This window comes from Taudactylus pleione, unplaced genomic scaffold (assembly GCF_031769625.1).
Source record: "Taudactylus pleione unplaced genomic scaffold, aTauple2 ptg000592l, whole genome shotgun sequence".
Classification (NCBI taxonomy): domain Eukaryota; kingdom Metazoa; phylum Chordata; class Amphibia; order Anura; family Myobatrachidae; genus Taudactylus; species Taudactylus pleione.
The window spans coordinates 2,995,001-3,018,169 of NW_028284994.1; the positions used below are offsets into that span (position 1 = coordinate 2,995,001).

Below are 23,169 nucleotides of genomic sequence, written 5' to 3' on the forward strand. Positions count from 1 at the left end.
TCATTCTTTGATATGTACAACACATTCATCATCATCATCATCATCATCATCATCATGCTTTTATTTGTACGACACATTCATCATGATACTCATCATCATCATCATCACGGGCAGCACAGACGGTGTAATGGTTAGCGTTACTGCCTCACAGCACTGAGGTCATGGGTTCGATTCCCACCACGGCCCTACCTGTGCAGAGTTTGTATATTCTCTCTGTGCTTGCGTGGGTTTCCTCCGGGTACTCCGGTTTCCTCCCACACTCCAAAAATATACTGGCAGGTTAATTGGCCCCCAACACAAATTAACCCTAGTGTGTATGTGTGTGCGCATGTGATAGGGAATATAGATTGTAAGCTCCCCTGGAGCAGGGACTGATGTGAATGGCCAGATATTCTCTGTAAAGTGCTGCGGAATATGTGTGCGCTATATAAATAACTGGTAATAAATTTGTACAACATAAGTATCATCATCATCATCAATCATTTATATGTAACATGCATTTATCATCATCATTCTTTTATAAGTACAGCACATTCATCATAATCATCATCGTCATCTTTATCATCAATCTTTGATATGTACAACAATTTATTCATCATCATCATCATCATCATCATCATCAACATCATCTTCATTCTTTGATATGTACAACACATTTATCCCCATCATCTCCATCATCAATCTTTGATATGTACAATACAATCATCATCATCATCATCATCATCATCATTTTATATGTGCAACACATTTATCATCATCATTCTTATATGTACAGCATATTTATCAACATCATCATCATTATTTTATATGTACAACACATTTATCGTCAACATCATCATTATTCTTTTATATGTACATCACATTCATCATTAACATCATCCTTTTATATGTACAACACATTTATCATCATGGTCATTATTATTTTATATGTACAGCATATTTATCATCATCATCATCATCATCATCATCATACTTTTCTATGTACAGCACATTTATCATCATTATCATTAATCATCATCATCATCATCATTATTCTTTTATATGTACAACACATTCATCATCATCATCATCATCATCATCATCATCATCATCATTATTCTTTTATATGTACAACACATCACCATAATCATTATTCTTTTAAATGTACAACACATTTATCAACATAATTATCATCATCATTCTTTTATATGTACAACACATTCATCATCATCATCATCATCATCATCATCATCATCATCATACTTTTATATGTACAACACATTCATCATCATCATCATCATCATCATCATCATCATCATCATCATCATCATTCTTTTATATGTACAACACATTCATCATCATCATCATCATCATCATCATCATCATCATCATCATCATCATCATCATCATCATCATTCTTTTATATGTACAACACTTTCATCATCATCATCATCAACATTCTATAATATGTACAACACATTCATCATCATCGTCATCATCATCATCATCATCATCATCATCATCATCATCATCATCATCATCATCATCATCATCGTCATTATTCTTTTATATGTACAACACATTCATCATCATGATTATCATTATGTTATATGTACAACACATTCATCATCAACATCATCATTCTATTATATGTACAACACATTTATCATCATCATTATATTATATGAACAACACATTCATCATCATCATCATTCCTTTATGTGTACAACACATTTATCAACATTATCATCATCATCATCATCATCATCATCATCATCATCATTCTTTTAAATGTTATATGCAGAGAATATGCAGGGCGGTCCGTGGGGTACATGTGCGCTCCTGGGTGCGTATGGTGGGGTATGTCCGGGAGGACTGGTGTTTTGGGAGGGGGCAGAAGAGGGAGGAGCGTGGAGAGGTGTGTGTGCGTGTTTGTTGTACGTGGGTATGTATGGGTAAGCAAATGATGAGGCAAGCAATGTTTGTCGGATCAACCTATTTTATTGGGTGAGGCACAATGCTAGTTTCATATTGTGGTTGTGGTGATGAGCAGATGGCTCTTTGCAATCCTTGGTCAGAGAATGGGTGGACCCTTTCAGGGGGCTCCTTAAAGTACAGTACGGTCCTTACTACTGCACGTCCCCTTGTTGGACCTATGATCTATAGTCTTCCGGGTCCTGGATGCATGCATAGTTTAAGGAAGTCCAGTACAGTAGCAGTTAGCGGCATCCCGCACTATTTGGAATTGGAAAACCAAACGGTAGGTGGAGGGGTGTTTCTGGTTCGGTGCAGCATTGGTTCTGCTCCGAGGTGTAGGCCAGGTGGTTCGTGACACCTCTGCGAGCCCGCAGGGTGTCTGGTAGATGGGCACCCATAGGTGTTCTGCTCTGTATATCAGGGTGATGTGGAGGTCCACACTGTGGTTCTGCCCCATGTTCCCGTGGGGTCAGTCAAGTATTGCTGAGTGCACTGCCTGGAGGGCTTCACACGCACCTTCTTCCAGCTGCACCCCAGCACCTGCCCTTCATTATCAGCAGCACACAACACAGGAGTAGCAGTCCCCATGATTTAGAGCCCGACCAACATGCGTTACAGTGACCATTGCATTAGTTACCCGATGCCAGCTCCAGGCAGGACCTTTACCACCGTAGAGGCATTTACATACATGTATACCCACAGTTGCAGCAATTAACCCACACGCACCAACCCCCAGCCACTCACACATAATCCCCAGCTACACACACTGCAATACTACACACTCTAGAGGAGGCTCTGCAGCACTGTCACAGTGCCTGACAGACACGCACCACCATGACAACCAGACCAGTCACCTAATATCTCCCCCGATAGGACCATCACCATCATGTGACCACAGCGTTTGATGGGAACCCCGTAACTCACTCGTCACCTGGCTGTGTCACACCATCTACACCACATGACTCATTAGAGCAATCCAGCGCTCACTGCCAATAGAACACCACACCTCCATGTGACTGTGACATCAGACGGGGATCCCATTCGATGTGCGTTCCTATGACAACGCCAACCTCCCAAACAGCATGGGCCCGCAATAACCCATGTGGCACACAAGACACGCATGACCCATGGCATTACTACCTCCTCAAATTAAGTGGCTACACTCCCAGCTGAGTCACACAGTGGTTTGCCACCCAGACATGCCAATCACCGTCATCAGAACACTGCCTGCCCTCCCTCCACCTGCATCTAATTCACATTACCACCTCAACAATGATAAGCTACGCAGCCACATGTGACCACCCACACACCCACCCCCCACCTTTATAACACCATTTTACTTCACCCATCAGTAACGCCTTGATGAAGGCCACAGGCCAAAATGCGTTGGAGAACCCATATCCCCCACACACCACCACTGCAGAACCACACAATATTTTTTACTAGATCCATCTTACAACTGAGCCGCAGAGGACCCAGCACTGCAACTAACTGGCAGACCCTAGTTCCCCCATGCCCTCTGGGCAGTGCACTCAGCAATACATGACTGATCCCATGGGACCGTGGGGCAGAACCACAGCGCAGACCTTCGCATCACCCCAATATACTGAGCAGAACACCGATGGGCGTCTTTCATGGACAAAAGTCCATGAAAGATGATGTTTGTCCATGAAAGATGACATTTTGCCTCTTTCTGAGACCTGATTTTTGGCTGGAAAAATCAGAACTTGGCGGACAAATTCATACTAATCTGAGCCTGCACATCTCTATCCAAAACACATTAGATCCAATGCTGGGAAGATTACATTTTGCCTTGTTTTGGATTCTCAGTCTAGCAGGAGACACTGAGCCTGTGCATGTAAGTACTCAGATATGCAAAATTCAGGTGGGTTCAGTTTTTTGAAAACCAAACCTGCTCATCTGTACTTATATGTGATAAAAAACATGAGCACTGAAATTTATGGGAAAATTATGTTTAACTTGCTTCACCTCAGAAATTGGATTTTGCTATAAAAAGTGAGATCTAAGGGCCTGATTCAGACCCACTCGCGAGCGGCTGTCTGCTCGCAAGTGGGTCGATGTTATGGACTGAGCATGCGCATGACGGAGGGAGCTCCGTCGTGCGCATGCGCCAGACGCGACGAGCGAAGGAAAGTCCTTCGCTCGTTGTGTCCGATCAAAGGGGGCGTGCTGTCAATGTTGATTGACAGCACGCCCCCTTTGGTGGGCGTGCCGGGGGCGTGCCTCCCAGACGGGGGCGTTCCTAAGGGAACGCCTCCCGTCAGAAGCCGGCCCACTGACATCACTAGTGATGTCAGTGGGAGTGATTTTGGCTCTGATAGAGCCAAAATCACTCCGGGCCTTGCGGTTGATTACTCGGTAACCTAAATTTGGCTCTGATGGACTTATAGAAGTCTGAATTCTTCTATAGTAATTATGTTACAGCTTTTCCTTTAGTTTTCATTTTAGTAAGAATAAAAAAATGTATTAATTTGAATTGAAAATTCTGAAAGTAACACATTTATGCTAAATTATTTTTATTATTATTTAAACAGGGTAAACCGTAAAAAGTACAGACACCTCCGAGTTTTTATTTTTGCAGTTAATGAGATTAACAGAAAAGTAAACATTCTGCCCAATATTACTCTGGGCTATAATTTGTTTGATTCTTGTGGATATGAAATGAAAGCTGTAACTCATGTCTTAGATATATTATCTAATAAAAAATTAACTCCTAATTATTCATGTAGGAAACATGGTAAACTGGTTGGTTTTATTGGAGATCTCAATTCTTTCACCACCATTCCTATGGCACAATTGTTGGATATATATGGGTATACACAGGTAAGTGACCTCAGTCTGTATTAGTTTCAGTTTAATATTTGTCTGAATTTGGCTGCTTCATGGAACCCATATACATTTTAGACCAAAGTGAGGATTGATGAAAAGTTCATGGTGGATTTACCTCCAGGAATGCAGAAATGTGTCCAATAATTCATATCATCATTATAAATGTTACATACACAGCTTCTTCCCAATTAACAGCAGAGAGTAAATGGTGAAGCTGTGTCATTATTAGTCACAGAGCGGGATGGGTATTCTATTAGCATAAACATGTTTTACATTAACCCAAATCAACTAAATGGAGGTAGTTTTAGTAATGATGACACCATGTTAGTATATCTCAGATGTTTCCTTGCTATAAAAGATCCTGAAACTAAATTTCTGATTCTGTCTCACAGGCAGCTCCATCTGTGGCTGTATTTAAAATATAGATATTTTGCTAATGATATGCTAATTGTACACTAATGATATGCTAATTGTATGCTAATGTTATGTTAATTATATGTTAATAAACTTATTCCAGCATAGGCATTTTCTCAGCATACACACCACAGAGAATATGGTGCATCCTCTGACTGCATACCTGTGACACCCAGAAAGACAAATTAAGCAGCCACAGAAAAATAAAAAGATCCATCTGACTCAAAATTGCTCATAGACAGGGTTTGACTGGCCCACTGGGGTAAATGGGAAATTGCTGGTGGACCACACTGTGTGAGAGCCCACACCCTCCTCTAGGGGCCTGGTTCCAGTTTGTGCATATGAAACATTATACTACATTTTCAGGATTATGGTATGCATACATTATCAGTATATCAGTATTTACTATATATATTTATATAGAGGCCAAGACCACTCACTCTCTAATAGTTAGCCAAACCTATGTGTTGGCATGCCACACCCCCTCTGGAGACAGCGTCCGGATCCTGGCTTCAGAATCCCAACTGCAGGCAGTCTAAACTTAAGTATTGGGGGGTAGGGGTTAGTGTTAGGCTCTAAGGGGAGGGTTATGGGTTATGTTTAGACTCTAGGGGGAGGATTAGTGTTAGGCACAATAGGGAGGGTTAGGCACTTAAGGGGGGAGGGTTAAGGTTAGGCACTAGGGGGAGGGTTAGGCACTAAAGGGGGAGGGTTAGGGTGCGGGGAGGGGGAGGTTAGGTTTAGGCACATGAGAGGGAGCGAGGGGTAAGGTTTAGGTGTAGGAAACTTACATTCCAGTGTCAGTGTTATTCCTAAACCAACAGATTGGATCCCATAACAAACACAGTTGAAACACGTTTTATTACTGTTATACAGTGAATGTTACACTACATTTAAAATTCAAAATTATAAAGTAATCTCTACAGTGTAGGAAGGATTGTGGCTCTGATCCTCATGATACATAGAACATAGAGATAAGTCTGCATACACATAGCCTCATTACACCATAGGGCACAAGATGCCCAGCACCAATGAGCTGCTCCGAGAGCTGTAACGTGGCATATTTTTCCTTAAATTGTGCATCTTATTCACATTGTAGACGTAGTTGAACATCAGTGAAAGTGCACTACATATGCCAGGCTGCAACCTTAACCACACAGGAATTTGTTTTGAACACATACAGAGTGCAGATGAAGCACAATATAACTTGTCATGAGAAAAAGCCATGACCACTGCAGTGTAGCACTTTGTATACAGATCCAAACTGATTTTCTCATAGATGAATAAATGTAGTACATCAAATTTATCAGTGCAATCTTCAGAAGTGTCATTATACACCTAGGGGCTTTATTTACTAAAGCGCAGGTCTTTAGAAGTGGAAATGTTGCCCAAAGAAACCAATCAGATTCTAGTTATTTTCTTCTAGAAGGTGCTAGATAAATGTAAAGTAGAATCTAATTGGTTGCTATCGGCAACATCTACACTTCTAAAAACCTGCACTTTAGTAAATATATTTCTCCAAGCCTCAATACGCCTGGTGTGACTTAGCTGTCGGTGTAGCATAGTGAGTTTTTATTTACATTTGCATCTTATTCGCACCACAGAGCAATTTGAAAACACCACTCAATCTGTTCCAGAGTCACTATGCTGCGACTTTATTCAGACAGGAGTTAGTTTTAAACAAGTACAAAGTTGCAGATGAAGCAAAATGAAACTGTGCATGAAAAAACAAACAGCTATGAGTCCCTCAATCCAGTGCATAGCCAGGGGGGTGCGATCAGTGTGATTGCTCTCCCCAGAGGCTTAGGAGACTGCTGTGGCTGCTGCTTAGCAGCCAAGAGTAGTCTCCCACTGCAGCTTAGTACACATTGTGTACTGGGCTGCTGTGAGGGAGAGAGAATGGAGGAGGGGTAGTGTCAGACCCAGGCCCCTGCTGAGCCCCTCAGGAATCCCATGTAAATAGTACCGACCCTCCCCTCTCAGTGCCCCTGGTTACTGGAGGTTGGCTAATTAGATGCTGATGTTACTTAGTATTAGGGGTGTGCAACGGCCACTTTTCGTGTTTTGTGTTTTGGTTTTGGATCTGGATCTTTCTTCATGTTTTGGATCTGGATTGGTTTTGCCAAAACCAGCCTTCTGTGTTTTGGGTTCTGGGTTTTGTGTTTTGGATCTGTATTTTTTTTTAAAAAAGCATAAAAACAGCTAAAATCACAGAATTTGTGGGTTTTCTGCTCCTATGCTATTATAAACCTCAATAACCTTAATTTCCAGTCTATCCTGAACACCTCACACTTAACAATAGTGTTTTTATGTCCAAAAGGTTGCACAGAGGTAGCTGGATGACTATGCTAAGCGACACGAGTGGCCAGCACAAACACGTGGCCCATCTAGGAGTGACACTGCAGTGGCAGACAGGATGGCAGTTTGAAAAACAAGGCCCCAAACAGTACATAATGCAAAGAAAAAAAAGAGGTGCAAGATGGAATTGTCCTTGGGCACTCCAACCCACCCTTATGTTGTATAAACAGGACATGCTCACTTTAAAAAAACAAACATTTCAGCGCCAGGGTCTGCCACACTACTGTGGCTGAAATGATTGGTTCGTTTGGGCCCCCTCAAAACAAGCTGGCAATTAATCTGTCCCTGCACAAACTGGCTCTACCGAGGCAAGATGTGGTCCTCATCCTCCTCATCCACTGATTCTTCACCCTCTTCAGTGTTGTGTACATCCTTATCCTCACAGAGTATTAATTCATCCCCACTGGAATCCACCACCACAGGTCCCTCTGTACGTTCTGGAGGCTGGTCTCCCTGGAAGAGTTGATAATTCATTTTTATGAACATCATCTTCTCCACATTTTGTGGAAGCAACGTCCTACGCCTTTCGCTGACAAGGTTCCCGGCTGCACTAAGCACTCTTTCGGAGTACACACTGGAGGGGGGGTAAACTCAGGTAAAATTGAGCCATTTTTACAGGGGCCAAAACATTGCCTCTTTTTCCTGCCAGTACAGGATCGGACTGTCTGACATGCCTACTTGGATGCTGTCACCGGTGTAATCCTCCACCATTATATCAATGGTGACAGTATCATATGCAGTGACAGTAGACATGTAAGAAAATGTTGCCAGGTCCTTCAGTCCGGACCAGATGTCCAAACTTGGTCCTGCCCTGCATCACCACCAGTGGGTTGCTTAGGATACCTAAGTTTTTACCTGGCAGCCCCAGTTGCGGGAGAAAATGAAGAAGGAGCTGTTGACATGTCACATTCCACTACAGCTGACAGTGTTTTCACCAGCAGGTCTTTGCACCTCTGCAGGCTTGTGTCAGTCAGAAAGAGAGACACCACATAGGCTTTAAACCTAGATTCAAGCACGGTGGCCAAAATGTAGTGGTCTGATTTCAACAGATTGACCACCCTGGAATCCTGGCAAAGCGAATGAAGGGCTTCATCCACAAGTCCCACATGCCGAGTGGAATCGCTCTGTCTTAGCGCCTCCTTCACTTTCTCCAGCTGCTTCTGCAAAAGCCTGATGAGGGGAATGACCTGACTCAAGCTGGCAGTGTCTGAACTGACTTCACATGTGGCAAGTTCGAAGGGCTGGAGAACCTTGCACAACATAGAAATCATTCTCCACTGCACTTGAGTCAGGTGCATATCCCCTCCTTTGCCTATGTTATAGGTGGATGTATAGGCTTGAATGGCCTTTTCCTGCTACTCCATCCTCTGAAGCATATAGTGGGTTGAGTTCCACTGCGTCACAACCTCTTGCTTCAGCTGATGGTGGGGCAGGTTCAAGAGTCTTTGCTGGCGCTCCAGTCTTCGGCACGCAGTCGCTGAATGGCGAAAGTGGCCAGACATTTTTTGGGCCACCCAAAGCGTCTCCTGTACGCCCCTGTCACTTTTCAGAAAATTCTGCACCACCAAATTTATTGTGTGAGCAAAACTTGGGACGTGCTGGAATTTGCCCAGATGTAATGACCACACAATATCGGTGGCATTGTCAGATATCACAAATCCCCAAGAGAGTATAAGTGGGGTAAGCCACTGGGCGATGATTTCCCTCAGTTTCTCTAAGAGGTTGTCGGCGGTGTGCCTCTTACTGAAACCGGTGATACACAGCGTAGCCTGCCTTGGAACGAGCTGGCGTTTCTGAGATGCTGCTGCTGGTGACGCCACTGTTGTTGCTGTGTAAGGTGATATATCTACCCAGTGGGCTGTCACAGTCATAGAGTCCTTAGCCTGCCCTGTTCCACTTGTCCACATGTCCGTGGTTAAGTGGACATTGGGTACAACTGCATTTTTCAGGACACTGAGGACACTTTTTCTGACATTTCTGTTCAGTCTCGGTATCGCCTGCCTAGTGAAGTGGAATCTAAATGGGATTTGGAACCGGGATCACACTACCTCCATCAATTGTCTAAATCCCACTTCACTAATGGCAGATACCAGACGCACGTCTAACACCAACATAGCAGTCAAGGCCTCAGTTATATGTTTTGCTTCAGGTTGACTGCTGTCATACTTCATCCTCCTCGCTAAGGACTGTTGGAGGGTCAATTGTTTAGTAAAAGTAGTGGTGTTCCTACTTCCTCTCTGGGATGATGAATGATACCCAGCAGCAACAGCAGCAGCGGCAGCAGTAGGCGTAGCAATGCAGGATCCTCCAGAGGAATCCCGGATAAGAGAGTTAGTCATGCCAGTGACATGGCCTGCAGGACTACTTTCGATCGAGACTAAGGAGGAAATTGACGAGGAGGGAGTTGACAGTGTGGTTTGCAGGCACTTGGATGCAACAGCATGAAGGGATTTAGGTGTCCCTTGACTGCTTAAGGTCTTAGCCAAGGTTTCTGAACTTGACAGTAACTTTTTAAGAACGCACTGCAGGTGACGTATAAGGGAGGATGTTCCTAGGTGGTTAACGTCCCTGCCCCTACTTATTTCACCTTTACATATGGTACATATGGCAAGACAGTTGTTGTCCAGATTTGGATATAAATATTGCCAGACCAAAGAGGTGGAATGTTTGGTCTTCTGCCCAGGCATGACCATGATGGGCTTTTTCATCCCACGGACAACAACTGTCTCCCCCGGAGCCTGATTTAAACAAACCACATCACAATCAGAATCCTCCTCGCCAACTTCCTCCTCAGCGCCAGTTAAACCTGTATCCTCATCCTATTGTACTTCAACAGTGACATCTTCAATTTGCATATCAGCAAGTGGACTGTGGGTGCTCCTTTCAGCACTTGCAGAGGGCGTGCAAATGGTGGAAAGAGCCACCTCTTCCCGTCCAGTGCTGGGAAGGTCAGGCAGCGCACCTGCCACCACACTTGGACTCTCCTTGGGGATTTGTAATATCATCTTAGAATGCAAAGTTATTCGCTGTGCTTTTGCCAGCTAAACTCATTTTATTTTTTTAGCGGGAGGAGGGCTTCCATCATCACTTGAAGCTGAACCACTAATCATGAACATAGGGGAATACCTTAGCCATTCCTTGCCACTCGGTGTCATAAATGGCATATTGGCAAGTTTATGTTTCTCCTCAGATTATTGAAATTATTTTATTTTAGGTCATTTTCCTGAACTTTGTCATTTGGGATTATATATGCCCTCTACTATGACATTAGGCATCGGCCTTGGCAGACGACGTTGATGGCATGTTATCATCTATGTCATGACTAGTGGCAGCAGCTTCAGCACTAGGAGGAAGTGGTTCTTGATCTTTCCCTATTTGATTTTTATCGGAGAAAGTTTGGTCCTCCATTTATGATATATAGATATATACGTGCGGCTAAGGCGCACACAAACACAGAAAATATTTTTTTATTATTGTTGGAGACTAGTGCACTTTGTGGGTTACACCACTCTTTAAGAAATGAGCCAGCCAGCTCTTTACTTATGGGACACAGGCACATGCTCTGCGCTGCTCCTTTGTTGATGCACGTGCAGCTACAGAGCACACAATTCACAAAGACAGAAAAAAAGGATTTTTTTAATTTTTGTGGAGCGCACTTTGGGGGTTACACCACCTTTTAACAGACAGATGCACGCTTGTTGCTGCTGCTTTGAGGATGCACGTACAGTGCACACAATTCACAAACACAGAAGAAAACGTATTTTTTATGTTGGAGTGCACTTTGGGGGCTTACACCACCCTTTAAGAGATGAGCCAGCTGGCCCTTTACTTATGGGACACAGGCGCATGCTTGGCGCTGCTCCTTTGTTGATGCACATGCAGCCATAGTGCACACAATTCACAAACACAGAAAATATTTTTTTATTTTGTTTGGAGTGCACTTTGGGGGTTACAGCACCCTTTAATGGTCAAGCCAGCCGACCCTTTACTTATTAGACAGGCGCACGCTTGACGCTACTTTGTTGATGCATGTGCGGCTACTGTGAACACAATTCACAAACACAAAAAAATATATTTTATTTTTTGGAGTGCAGTTTGGGGGTTACAGCACCCTTTAACGGACAAGCCAGCCATCCCTTGATCTATGACACAGGCGCACACTTGGTGCTGCTTTGTTGATGCATGTGCGGCTACTGTGAACACTATTCACAAACACAGAAAAAAATTTTTTTTTTGGATTACACTTTGGGGGAGCATTCCTGATGCACAGATCACCCCCTGGACAACACTACAGCTCCCCTCTAGGACTACAACCTTTATGGAACACTGCACAACACAGTCCAGCCAGCCCCTATGGACTTTGGAGTGGACACAGCCCCTATGGACAACTGACTGCACAACACAGCCCAGCCAGCCCCTATGACAGCTGCACAACACAGCCCAGCCAGACCCTATGGACAACAGCAGCACAACACAGCCCAGTCAGCCCCTATGGACTAAGTGGACACAGCCCCTATGGACGACAGCAGCACAATACAGCCCAGCTAGACCTAGCTACCACCCTCCCTCTTCACTGTCCACAGCCAGAGTGAGAAATGGCACCTACGCTGGGACCTTTTATAGAATCCAAAACCCGCGAGATCCGGAAGGCAGGATGATGACATTTTGCCTCGATTTCAGATCCGAGCCAGGCGGGAAAATTGAAGCCTGAGACGGATCGGACTCGGATCGGGGGGGATCGGGGGGGTTTGGATTTCAGAAATCTGAACTCGCTCACCCCTACTTAGTACGGGTGTGTTATTGCAGTGACATTGACTTGTTGCTGAAAGTGGTTGTGTAGAGAGATACCAAATTGCCCAAATTGGAGCCATATAGCTGAACTGCACCTAGAAAAGGGATGGTGAAAGTTTCAATGGTGAGACCGATGTTGGTAATTAAGTCATGATTGCAGTGTCTGTAGACACTGACAGTGGGTGTCTCAGTCCTTGCATGTTTGGACACATGGTTGTACAACAGTTAAAGGCATTTTTGTGGCAGTAACATAAACTTGCAAATGCAACTGCTGCAAAAGAAGTAAGGAAAGGCCACAACTTCGTCCAACTCAGAATAAGGCCCTATGAGGAGGGATTCCCCCTTGACAGATACCATCCCATTAAGTTTGCTTCCATAAACTTCCCAGGATGGTTTTCCATCCTAATCTGTCCATGATAGCAGAATACTTTACTTTGACATATAGTTAATATGTTTATAGCTGATTTTTTAATTTCAGATTATGCCCTTTTATACCAGCAAAATAACTTTTCTACATCCTGTCCTTGGTCCTTTCCCAAAATGAAGATTTTTTTAAAACCTAATTAAGATTTACACTAAATGAGGGATTGTCTGGATGACATTCTCCACTGGGACAACCGTGTAATATTTTGTGAGGCTTTAAAGGCAGTGATAATGGGCTTATTTATTCCTATTTGGAGAAACATAATAAGGATAGAAAGGAAAAACTATTTATTCTTCATAGTCACTTAAAATATGCATACCAATGTAACCTAATGGTGCGGATACACTAGACGATAGAGGCACCAACTGTATGATTATGACATTGCAATCGTACAATCGTTCATCTTCCTGTGCAATGTGATAATATGCTTACACTGAATGATATGCCCTCATCCCCAAACATACCCAACCTGTCATTATCGGAAGGTTGGCCTGCGTGATCAGGCGATGATTGTTGTCGAAATTGCCCAGCTGGAGCATACATCGCTGGTCGTTTTTTACATTATACTGCACGATTACTGTACAATTAGATATTGAATGATGACAGATTATTGATTAAAGAAATTTAACTTACACATAAGTAAATAGTTGAAATATTCCTTTTGCAGTAGACCAAACTTCGGATGGACTCAATGCGCAACTATTACTACTGCTGAGGAGGTACAGCTGACAGAATCCTGACATTTATGGTGAAACAACAAAAGAAAAAGCATTTAATTACAAAATTGACTAACCCCCGTATGGACACTTCCGTGATTTTTCAAGCTAAATTTTCTAGTCTGTTTGAATCATATTTTAGAGAGTTAAATTCTGTTGACATTCTTTACTTAAAGATGATCCATTACTAGATTAGCATACAAGCGAAGGGTGACACTAAGCAGACATATCTGAAGATGAGGTAAAATTAGCCATTGAAATACTGTATTTACATAAAGTCACAGAACCTGATGGTCTGCATGGCAATTATCACAAACTTCTTAAAGATGGTCTAGTCCCAACTCTCACCAATTTATTCCAACAAATCCACTCATATACTATCTCATATCCATCTTTCAACAAATCCACTAGTTATAGGCCAATTACTTTACTTAAAAAGTCTAAAAAATATAATCTACATTTTTTTAGTAACAGCATGCAGGGATTAAAGCCAGACTTTTACCGCATCATCAATTAAGCTTTACACAAGGATGTCATTCTGTCAAAGGCTTGCGTTCTGCCATAGCAGCTTTGGTAGCTTCACCTTTTGGCAAACCTTCTAAACCTGTATTAAATAGCTTACAGTATGAGAAAGCCTTTGATAACATAATTTGGAACCACTTTTTGGATTTTGAAATTCAGGTACTTTAGCACCCCATTTATGAATATTATCAAATATCTTTAATTTTTATCTAGTTCCAAATTACTTATTTATGACAGTCTAAGGACAACCAATTCCAATTCATAAGAGAACCACATAAATCTGTCCTTTATCTGTTATTAAATCTTGTCCTAGATCCTTCATTAGGTAGAAAAAGGAGGGGGATTTAACCCCCTATTGTACCTCAGCACACTGAATAATACCTGCAACAATATATGAAGACTATATGGTCATAGAAATTCAGAGATATTAGTTGCATTCATTTGCAAATACATGGGAGGCTGCTGGGCCACGTCACGGCTTCTCTGTTACCAGCAGTCCCTAACACTAAGGGGTTCATGTCTGGGGCGCAGTGCACCCCAAAAAAACATCCAGCCCAGGATCCCCCCAGGGCATCACATGAAAATGGAAAAAGAGTGACAGTGCAGTGTAAGGTATAGCTGTGTGTGAGTAATCATTAAGTGTGGAATGAGAGGTTAAAATATATGTGAAAAAATACATGAATAATAAACAAACATAAAAGGTGATGTGAAAAGCAACTATGTGTATTAAGTGGTGATGCCCTGAGGAGGCCCAGCCAGACCAGTCCCGGGGGCCCTACGCCCAAACACTCACCCCAAATGTAAAATATACCAATTATAAGGCCTCATGATAAAGGCACATATATAAATGCATCCAAAATGAGAGCCAGCTTACCTGGGAGTCACCCCTGGGAACTCCAACTAGCACTAATGCTGGCTCCTTCATGCAACTCATAACAAACAAACAAAAATGGCAGCTGCTCAATCAATCCATGCACTTTTGTTTGTTTCCTAGATCCTTCATTGCAAGTTCTTCAATCATGGTTTCTTTTTTGTACTGTATCATTATAGTAGGTCAAGAGGAGATTAAAATTTCTGAATTTGTGGATGACTTACTATTTTTCATTGCAAACCCTGAGAATTCTTACAACCCTTAATGACAAAGTTAGATCATTTACTCTTCTCTCTAGAGTCACTTTCAACATCTACTGCTATAGCCCTAAAGCATGATGGAGATTTGCAATGGGCTACTTCAAATATTGCCTATCTACAGTAGATTAGCTTGCAATTTCCAAATAATATTTATAGACTAAACCAGTGGTTCTCAAAATTGGTCCTCAGAACCCCACACAAGTCACTTTTTCAAGGTCACCCAAAAGGTGCACAGGTGCATTCATTACTCACTGACACATTTTAAAAGATCCACAGGTAGAGTAATTATTTCACTTAGGATTCTGTGAGCAGACCTGGAAAACATGCACTGTTTGGGGTCCCGAGGACTGTGTTTGAGAACCTATGAACTAAACATTGCCACTATTATTTGTAAAATAACAATAGAATTAGAAAGCTGGCAACAGTTATGGCTGTCCAGTTTGAATAGAGCCAATTTAATTAAAATGATATGCTCCCTAAAATTACTCTATCCCTTACAAGTCTGTACTCTCCTCCTCACTTTGTCTCATGAGAAAATACATTTGACAGCCTTTTGGAAATTTATATGGAAGAAATAGAATCCCAAACCAATGTTATTATGTCAATTTAACAGAGATATACTGTACATTGGAAGTTTTTCCAAAAATGATGCTGTGTACTCAGACAGTGATATGCCTATATATCAAGGCTAGAGATTCATATGCCAATTTCCCTTTAGAGAAATTATATTTACACAGCATTGATTTAACATGTTTTCTACTTTGAACAAATGGAACATTTCCACACAATCCCCTTTTAATGTTGGCCTTGTCCTTGTGCCCTACAATTAATTACAAATTTAATTGAAATACAATTTATTCTCTGTTTCTACTGTACCTCTGCTGGTGAACACAGACTTCCAAGAAAGTTTGGCACCCTAGCCTTTTCGAACTTGGTCATCTCATGGCTTGAAGAATGTTAGGCATCTTACTAAAGGTGCTCATACATGATAGAAATTTTTACACAATTTGGCCATTTTTGATCATTCGTAATGACCAATCGTGTGAAAATTGGCGTTTTCTAGGATGATTACAATGGTGATGTGCATCCCTGGCATTGTGTATTAGCATCGCGGATCAACTGAACCTGCAGTAAGATTTTGACCTATCATGTACCATGTGATGCACATCATATGGTGTTTTGCATAATGTGCAATGTGATGTACAATTTACCATGTCCCTGGCCACTCCCCATTTTGTGACAGATGACAATTTAGAGAAGAGAGGACAATCAGCATCAGCATCGTGTGTCTAGTGAAGTTTGCAATTTTGAAGTGAGTATCACCCGTATACTTCTACACCATTGTATACCCTGCACCACCAGTGCGTATTAACCCCTGCCCCACCAATGCATAATAACACCTGCACCACCAATGCGTAATTACCACTGCACCACCAATGTATATTAACCACTGCACCACCAATGCATATTATCCACTGAATCCCAAATGTGTATTAAGCCCTACACCCCAATGTGTATTAATCTCTGCCCCACCATTGCATATTAATCCCTGCACTACAAATGAATAATAACCACTGCATCCCCAATGTGTATTAGCCTGTGCCCCACAAATGCATATTAACCCTTAACCCACCAATGTACCCAATGCCACCAGTCTACTAGCCCATCAATGTTTAATATGCACTGCACCCTCAATGTACCCCAGCCAATATTATGACATTGTTGCACATTTCAAGTTGTTCCCCATTTTTTCTTTAAATAAATGTATGATGAAAATACACTGACACAAGTTAAAAAATGTAATTTGAACACACTAAAACATATAAACTAATTAAAATAATTCAACTGGTAAGACATTCAAACTTTGAAATTGTAATTAAAATTTTTGTTCTGTTTTCCAAAAGAAATGACCAGTGCAAGAGAGCGCCAATTTGTCCCCGGCTTTCTCAAGCATTATCATGCACACGAATGTATGTGGCGCATTAAGGGGCAGGACTGCAGCAATAAATCCAAGAGTGCTGCTGTGATTAAAGAGCTTATCACATTCAGCAAGCTATTTCACGATGAGTTTTCCCCGAAGTGGGAGGAAGCTAAAATACAAAATTTACGTATGGTGTACGTGAAATTAAATAAAAAACAGCAAGACTCACGGGCATCTGGAGTGAAGATGGACGAGGTATATTCTAGTACCTTTTGGTACTTCACCCTCCTCAAGTTTCTGCACAAGCAGGAGCTGCAGAAAACTTCCCAAGTGCTCATGGACAAGAATGTCCCTGAGGAGCAGGAAGAGGACAATGCAGAAATAGAACAACCATCCTCGTTGGATGTGGTAAGTACAGACATAGGGCCTGATTCAGACCCGCTTGTGAGCACTGAGCGCTCGCAAGCGGGTCGATGGTGGCCAAGTGTGCATGTGCACGACGGAGGGAGCTCCATCGTGCGCATGTGCGAGACCCGCATAGCGATGGCCAAGCCATCATTATGGGTCTCGCACCAAAGGGGGCATGCTGTTGATGGTGATTGACAGCACTCCCCCTTTGGTGGGCGTGCCATGGGCGTGGCTGTCCAGACTGAGGCGTTCCCACGGGAACGCCTACCATCTCAGTCCGGCCCCACTGACATCACAAGTGATGTCAGTGGGAGTGCTTTTGGCTCTGATAGAGCCAAAAGCACTCCTGGGCTTGCGGTAGCGAGACCCTACTGCAGGGTATCGTCACTAGCCCGATGGTCGCGATGGTCTTGACCGTCGTGACCATCATCATGGCTGCTCACTATAGCTGTGGGTGGTCACCCACAGCTATGCGAGCGGCCAGGAGGCCACACCATTTTCAGCTAAGCTGGCCCTGATTCAGAGCGAGCGCTCTGGTCAGAGCGTCCGGCTCTGAATCAGGCCCATAGTGTACACACACCATGCCAAATGTATTTTAAAAGTTCACTAGTCCACAATTGTCCTTATAACATTAGCATATACTGTCCTCTTGCAATGGTACTGCCCCACTCCATTAAATGACCCTCCATCAGAAGCACGGCCATTTTTGGCCACATAAAAAAAAATAACTTGTAATTGGCGTTCACCAATGCCATGAGTATTATACTAAAAAAAACCTTATAATTGTAATAAAAGGATCCACTGCATGCACATAGGTTAATGCAGATATGTTTGCTATCAATGGCTCCACCGCAGTTGGGGAAATTCCACCTACGTTCAAATTCATCAGCAATGGTCTGCCTCTCCTCCACCATTGTTTGGAACTAGAATATAAGAAAGAAAGAAATATTAGAAAATGTTTTTAACATTAATATTTTCTTTCTCTCCTCCTACAGTCTAGAACACCAGACCTTGACCTCACCACTAGCCCACAAATTGCCCCAGAAGCAAGAGTGAGGCTAAATTTATTCAGCCTTCTTCAAGATGATGTAGCTATCAGCACAAGAACCAGGTGTAGCCATATGCGCTCCTAAAACAAGTTCAGCAAGCTTTTCAAAAGACCCCGGACATGTTTGGCCACCTGAACACTCATATAGCAAGTAGTCTCCTGGAAATGGATAAATGCCAACAAATCCATTCCCAGAGTATCATCTATGAGACAGTGATCCGAGGGAGATTGAAGCATCGGGGCACTACAACACGGCTGACTGATGAGCCTCTGCCCCTGACAATGGTGCAGCCACATTATGAGTCATCCAAATCCCATTACTACATGCCACCAAGCAACCAAGCCACATCACAGGGGCCAACCCCATCACCTCCTACACCACATCTCAAACCGTAATTATTAAGTTTTATCTCTCCCAATAGCTACTGCTTGGTATACGGTGCACATGATATGGATTGAAAAGGGTCACTAAATGCATAACACAAGGACAGATTGTTGTGTGCTGGGGCCTCAATCTGGACTTGTGCCATGTGCTTCTTGGCTTATTCAATCCGTCATCTGACACACTGTATACCATAGAGCTGTATAGCTATTGGGAGAGATAAAATGTGTTGATATAGAAGTTTTTAGACATTTGTAATTGTCCATTCTATTCTCCCTAATCTCCATCAGCAGGGGTATATGGGAGCGAGTCTCCCTCCTCATCAGCCACTCCTTGGTCCAGCTAGACCTAATCCTCCTACTTTTCTTAGCTCCATCACCTATCAGCTTCAGATAGCCATAGGATAGCAGAAGCTTAAAGCGATAGGAATATATCACCACAAAATGTAATGTAGAACACATTTTTGTTAAAGGCAAGTCCAAAACAAAGCAGAACACACTAGCAATGTACAGCATTAAGCAGGTATAAAACCATGCCTCACTAGTCACAGAGCACAGTGTTCCCAGATCTAAAATGGATTCTGCCTTTTATACCCCCTAGATAAGCCATCCTCTATTGAGATTCCAGCAGATGCATTGTGAAGTTGTTTGCTACACATAATATATCGTAAACGATTTGCAATCATTCTATAACACATCTACTCATATGCTTGTTTGTACAATCATTCCATTTTTTGGTACAAATCGTAAAGAATTTCAAAGGAAGAATTTCAAGAGAAATTGTATATGAGATTGGATCAAATACAAATCGCACCATGTATGTCCACCTTAACACAGCCCAAAAATTTACTTTATCTTTTGAACACACAAAATTGCTCTCTCATCTGTCACAGTAAGATTGAAACAATTAATTATATAATGCATTTCTGTCAGTTAGCTATACAGGAAGTGCTAGAGTATTTCATATTTTTACAAAAATTCTTAGATCACATTATTTTAGTGTATATAGTACAGAGGAGCTGATTCAGACCCTCTTGCTAGGATGTGTTCACTTGTAACTGCCGATGGTTCACATTGTGTGCATGCATATGCATCACAGTGCATGCGCGCGAACCATTGCGAGAGATCAAGAAGCGCATGCTCACTGCACATAGACTACCCTGTAAAATGAGTGACAGGAGAGGCCGTTTGTGGGTGGTGACAGGGGCAGGTCACTAGAAACGGGGGAGTGGAGGTGCGAACACAGGCGTGCCTGAGTGTCCTAACTCCATTTCAGAGGTGTGAATAATTAACAGGCAGCATCATATTACACATCATCCGATTGTATTTTACACTGAAGTGCTTGCAGTGCTTGCGGTAGGGTATAGTCAACCACAAGCACTGTGTTTGCTTCTGATAGTACCCGATGTACCGATGTTTGCGGGGGCGACTGCATACACACGGCAATCACACGACAAGACATATTGGGCATTCTTATGCCTTGCTATATGATTGCCTGCCTTGTCGTCACTTTCCCGAATTTGCATACACATTGGGCAAGTGAATGCATCTAGCAAGAGGGTCTGAATGAGCTCCAGAGCTAACTACAAAGCATTAACCTTTAACCGATATTACAAAAAATACTGTATTGAGCACCTCCAACTATTCTTTTTGTACTTCGGACCTAATTCAAGGATGTAAGATAACCCAGTGGCTTACGTACATCTCCGATGACTGGAGATCTGAGCAGAAGCTACACTGTGCATGTGTACAGATGTGTCCTGTTACTCATAGCATGGCATTCTGGCTTCTCTGCTTTGGCATGTCAATAGGTGTTATGACATGGCATACTGTATAAAACACATCATGCAGTACACAGTTTAATCCCTTGGTGGTGAATGCTCAATTGATGAAAACTACAGTACTAAATACAATACTGTAGCAGAGGACAGTGATCTGTGAGAGGCTGGCCAATCATGTTTTGTTTATTGTAAACATTCACTTCTTTAGGTGCTTGAAACAATCACTTTGTGTCAAGACTGAACTGCTATAGACATTATACTCATTATGGGCCATTCGTACTATATAATATCACTGCATGGTATAAAGATGCCTGACCTTAAGAGGCACAAGCAGTTTTTTTTATAGATAGAGCATTTCAGGGTTACTCTGCTCAATTTTATGCATTGAGCTGTACTTTCAACATCTCTTCATCTCCATGTTATGACACCCAGCTTTATTATACTATAAGCCTTCATTAGCAGTTTAGAGTGTAATACAGCTGGGTGGCATAAAGTAAGTTAGAGATGAAGGGAGGGGGAATATGTGGAGCAATACATAAAGCTGAGCAAAGTGTTTGAAGAGTATTGAACCTGAAATTATCTGTTTTTATGATAAATTTCCCATGCATCTTTTTTCATCATGTCACGACAGTTTAGTGTGCAGTACAGAAGGCCCTGTAATGTGCACAATACAATGTCTATAGGGTAAAATGCAGCTGGGTGGCATACAGTGGCATATAAATGACAGGTAATGTTTAATTGGGAGCAATGTATTGAGTTACAGTAGGCAGAGTTCTTGAAGAATGTTGAATATGAATTGCTCTGTCATTATTTAATACTGGGCATGTGTCTTCTAGCCAACACAGATATGTAACACACACCAAATGATTTATTTCTTTATTTATTCCTGTATTGAAGATTAAAGAAAAACAACACTGATGTACAAAAGTACATGGGTCATTGACATTCAGCATGGATCACAACTGCAAAAGCATATGCAGATGGCTGATTGTTGTGTATCACATTGATATCACACAGACCATGGAGAGCCATCACTGAGTGATTGACAGGCAGTGAGCATTTGGGGGTGGTGGCCGTCAAAATGCAGACATGCCTGTCTGTTTAAATGCCATTACAAGGACATGCATAAATTAGCCACAGTGACGGTATACGCAGCTTGAGTTTTCATTGCGTACAAAAAGGTTAGCAATATCTAAGTAAGGTATGACCTGATGTAATTGTGAGTGAGGCTCCTTTGGTCCTCAGAGTTTCTGATGTTTCCAATTGTTTGTAAGGTAAGGCGGATATGAGCTAGCTGTAGTAAGCATTTCTATACTGCTGTGCAACTGCTTTGTGATTGCAATCTTTAACATACTTTCATAGCAGCCCTGCTTATGGAAACACAGCCACAATCGCAAAATTCCTCCGTGCTGAATCAGGCCCATTGTCGCTTTTTGGGCCTTAAAAACAAGGTGACGACATTGTAAGAGCTGTGTAGTTAAGGAAAAGCAACATCTGGTGGACAGAAAGTTGTATTACATGCTCCAGATTTTCCAGCGTTTCAGAACTATACATTGCACCTTATTGCACCATAATGTAATTTTGAATGCCAAACAGCAGCACAGCATGGTGTGACTAGCATGGCATGCTACATGGCATATGGAGCATAGACATACCAGGAAACATATGTAGATCTCATCCAGCAATGACTGTTATAGTGCACCTAACACCAATTATATGCTGCCACAATTAAGGGGTGGTGGTACAGACTAGATCTGTTTCACAAAATGGGGGTTTGTCATATGCATTTTTATGTAGTGCTAAGGCAAGTGTTTGTGTCTTCTGATGCAGATTTACTGGCCCAGGAAGCAGGGAATCCTTGGTCATCTTAAATAATCTGAGGGTTAAGAGAACAAACAGAAAATCCACACAGACCCTTATATATGGAGTGTCCTTCCCCATTCCTCTAATCCTAAAGATAACTGTAACAGTAATGGGGGGAGGTCACCCAGGAATAATGCAGATACAATTCATAACAAAAAGAAAACCAAGTATTCCTATAATGGGGCACTCATGGACTACTAATGATTAATAATATATCTCATCTGACTCATACTCTACTTAAAACATAACTTTTAATATATATCTTAAAATAAACTCATATACCATTAAATGTTATATATTATATTATATTATTTTTGTTATAATAAAATTGTGCACTTGTGAACTAAAAGTCTCAACAGTTCTTGACTCTTTTATTTCCACAAAACTATGCCCCATGCTATGAATCCAAATATAATTCAATGTATTTAATATTTTTAACTCACGTCAGGCTAGCTGACATCATATTACCCAGTATTTACCAGACAGTATCCAATTCAATATTTAAATGTGAGATTTAATACTCTCATGTCACATTACAGATCTGGGAATTTAGTCTCATACGTTTTCCCTCTGTCGTGTAATAGTCAATAACTTCTTAATGCCTC

General features: G+C 42.1%; 1 protein-coding gene across 1 annotated transcript in view; it reads left to right on the forward strand.

Moving 5' to 3' along the window:
• LOC148481207 (vomeronasal type-2 receptor 26-like) overlaps nucleotides 1-23,169 on the forward strand; it is a 197,273-nt gene that overhangs the window by 57,811 nt on the left and 116,293 nt on the right. The window contains exon 5 of the mRNA XM_088453819.1: nucleotides 4,512-4,800. Coding sequence (XP_088309945.1) covers nucleotides 4,512-4,800 — 289 coding nt within the window. The remainder of the gene's footprint in view (nucleotides 1-4,511; nucleotides 4,801-23,169) is intronic.